This window comes from Dipodomys ordii, unplaced genomic scaffold (assembly GCF_000151885.1).
Source record: "Dipodomys ordii isolate 6190 unplaced genomic scaffold, Dord_2.0 Scaffold34, whole genome shotgun sequence".
Classification (NCBI taxonomy): domain Eukaryota; kingdom Metazoa; phylum Chordata; class Mammalia; order Rodentia; family Heteromyidae; genus Dipodomys; species Dipodomys ordii.
In genome coordinates this window covers 14,474,987-14,478,027 of record NW_012267250.1, presented here as the reverse complement: position 1 = coordinate 14,478,027, position 3,041 = coordinate 14,474,987, and the positions used below count along the sequence as shown (strand labels likewise).

The window sequence follows — 3,041 nt, the reverse complement described above, 5'->3', positions numbered from 1 at the left end:
CTCTTGGATTATTACATTTCCATTATATCCTATCATGAAAAAAACTATATTCTACTGGTCTGCAGCAGTAGTTGGAGTTCTCTACAAGACATCCTTTAGGTTGGTAAACAACATTTTACTAAAGTTAAAGGGTACAAGATTAAATTGTTAGCCAGGTGCTATAGCTCTTGCCTATAATCCTAGTCACTCAGGAGGCTGAGATCTGAGTATTAAGGTTTTTGGTTTTTTTTCCCCCCCCCGCAAGTGGTTTATAGAAATTTATTTAAGTAAAAATCAATGGCATGGTTATTATTTTCTAACTTAGATCATCCATCCAGACAACCATCTTACCTGCAATAAAAAACATTATTTTTTTTTTTTTATGTTTGGCCAGTCCTGGGGCTGGAACTCTGGGCCTAGGGGGCTGTCCCTGAGCTTTTGTTCAAAGCTAACACTCTACCACCTAAGCCACAGCACCACTTATAGTTTTTTTGTGATTTATTGGAGATAAGAGTCTTACAGACTTTCCTGCCTGAACTGGCTTCGAACTACAATCCTTAGATCTCAGCCTCCTGAGTAGCTAGGATTACAAACATGAGTCACCAGCACCCAGCCCTGAGAAACTTGTATCTCCAACTAACCAGCAAAAAACTGGAGTGGAGGTATAGCTCAAGTGGTAGAACACCAGCTCTGAGCAAAAAAGCCAAGTGAAAATGTAAGTCCATAGTTCAAGCCAGCACCAAAAATACATACATGCATACATATACAAAGAACAAATTTTCTCTACACAGATCATTATGTCAAGCATTACATTCCCCTAGCTCCTTAACTATTCACTTACCTCCAAAGGTATGTGGGCGGATGGTTTCTTCTTCAGCACCTCACATTTCCTCTTCTTACAGATCTGATGGCTGTTCTTTCTGTTCATGCAGTAAGTACATTCCCCACAGTTGGTCTTCTGCTGGCAGGGCCCACAGACTCCACATGGCTTTCGTTTCTTCTTCTCCGACATTGGTGGCAACGTTGTACAGGAAGAAGATGAGGTATTGACAAGGGATGTTGGCATAGACATGCCTGTGGTGTGGACATCACCTAAGCTATTCACGTTGGCCTGAGAAGTACTTTTTTCCAATATGCTCAGACCAGTCTGAGAGAATTGACTAATATCCACGGGTGAATGGTAAAATCCACTTTCAGGGGTGAAGGTGAACCCCTGAGTGTTAGCTGGAAGAAGGCTTACAGAAACCTGCTTCTCATTTTCTACATTGCTTGCAGCTATGACTGGAGGTATAGAACTTGGCTCTGAGATTGATGATGATTGAGGAGTATGTCCCGAGTCCAAAGACAAAATCGGCATAGCACCCTGGACATCAAGTCCATATAAGACAGTGCCCTGGGACTCGGACCAGTTTGAGGGAGCATTGTAGGTAGCAATGGTGTTTATAGGAATAGGAAGGAAGGTAGGCAGGGCTGGGGCAGCACTCATACTCATATCAAGAGGCTCTTGTTGGTTTAGCATAGTACCAAAGATCTCTCCTTGGACTGAAATAGCACCAGGAATCTCTGGTGGGCCTGGAACCAAACCCAGGGCCTCACCATGTACTTGGTTAGCACCAGGAAATACCCATTGTGGCAGAGAACTACAGGTCTGTCCTAGGACAGGGGTGGAATCTGGAACTTCCTGTTGATCTGGGGTAGCTTTGAAGACCTCTTGAGGATCTGGTTTAGCACCAGTGGTTTCTGGCTCTGAGCCTGCCAAGAGGAATTTTATTAGAGCAGCGGGATACATAGACCCATCAAAAGATAAGCAGTTTCTAAGGTCCATTCCAGGTGTAATCCTATTAAAATTGGAGATGAGGGGGTGAACAGATGCACTTTTCGTGGGATCCAGATAAGAATCAGACAGCTTAAGAGATTCTACTCGTGTACCCAAGTCTTCTACCTGAATATTAGGGGTTCTCTGATGGGTCGGTTCAGGAGTCGTTCTTTGGGGCGAAGGAGCACACACAGTCTCCTGAGCAAATGTTCCAGGGTGATGGCTGACATCACTTGGTGTCTGTTCGGAGAAGAGTCTGTCACCATCATGATTTCCTTCCAAAGATTCAGAAAGGATCTCTGCTGCAGGCCTACTATTCATGGGAAGATTGATTTGGGAATCTTCTATTCTTTGAGACCAAGACTGGGTTGCTTCTTGGCTTTCTTGGCTCTTGCCTTTAATTAGACATTCATTTTGGATACCAATTAGATTATCTACAGCAGAGACCATTAGGGGATCTTGGTTTGGGACTGGATCATTTTCTGAGTGCATTACTTCCATGTCATTGAGTACCTTATAGTCACACTCACGCTGCTTTTCTGAAGTCTTTGAAGGTGGGACTTTCTTAGGTTTGCTAATAACCACCGGGGGTTGGGAGAGTCGCCTGCTAAGAGAGGTACTTCGGAGAGCCATTGTAAACCCATTGCAAGTTAAGGACTCTGGGTTCTGAAAAAGAACCTCGGTCCTCTCAGAATTCATGCGAGCTGCCCCAGATCTGGTCAGAAGGCTTCTGACTGGCACAAGTGGTTTGAGTTCTGTCTTTTTCTTAACATCTCGATCTTGAATTAATTGCTTTAATTTTCCGGGGGTCACAGTCTTCACTGAGGCTACATTCTTGTTTGCTGGCTTGGATGTCTTCTTCCCTTGGTTGTTTTTCTTCTTGTTTAGATCTTCCTTCCTGACTAATCTGGAAGGCCTTGCATGGCGGGATCGAGACATAGCTACAGAGCAGGAAGAAATAAAAGGGCACAAGAAACAGAGTCATTGGTCCTTTGGAAAGTCTTACTTCTGAGGAGAATCTGGATGTATGGCCAAGCTCATTTATATAAGTTGTTGATCTGAAATAATAAAGAAAAGAAAAATACTGAAAGTGAATATTTTTCTTATGTACTCTTTAATATGAAATACAATATTGGGGCTGGGAATGTGGCATAGTGGTAGAATGCTTATCTAGCATGCATGAAGCCCTGGGTCCGATTCCTCAGTACCACATAAACAAAAGAAGCCTCATATGGTGCTGTGGCAC

General features: G+C 43.4%; 1 protein-coding gene across 1 annotated transcript in view; it reads right to left on the bottom strand.

Moving 5' to 3' along the window:
• Positions 1 to 2,734, bottom strand: part of Tet1 (tet methylcytosine dioxygenase 1) — an 84,521-nt gene extending 81,787 nt beyond the window's left edge. Inside the window, exon 1 of the mRNA XM_013017130.1 lies at positions 821 to 2,734. Coding sequence (XP_012872584.1) covers positions 821 to 2,734 — 1,914 coding nt within the window. The remainder of the gene's footprint in view (positions 1 to 820) is intronic.
• Positions 2,735 to 3,041: the final 307 nt, after the last annotated feature.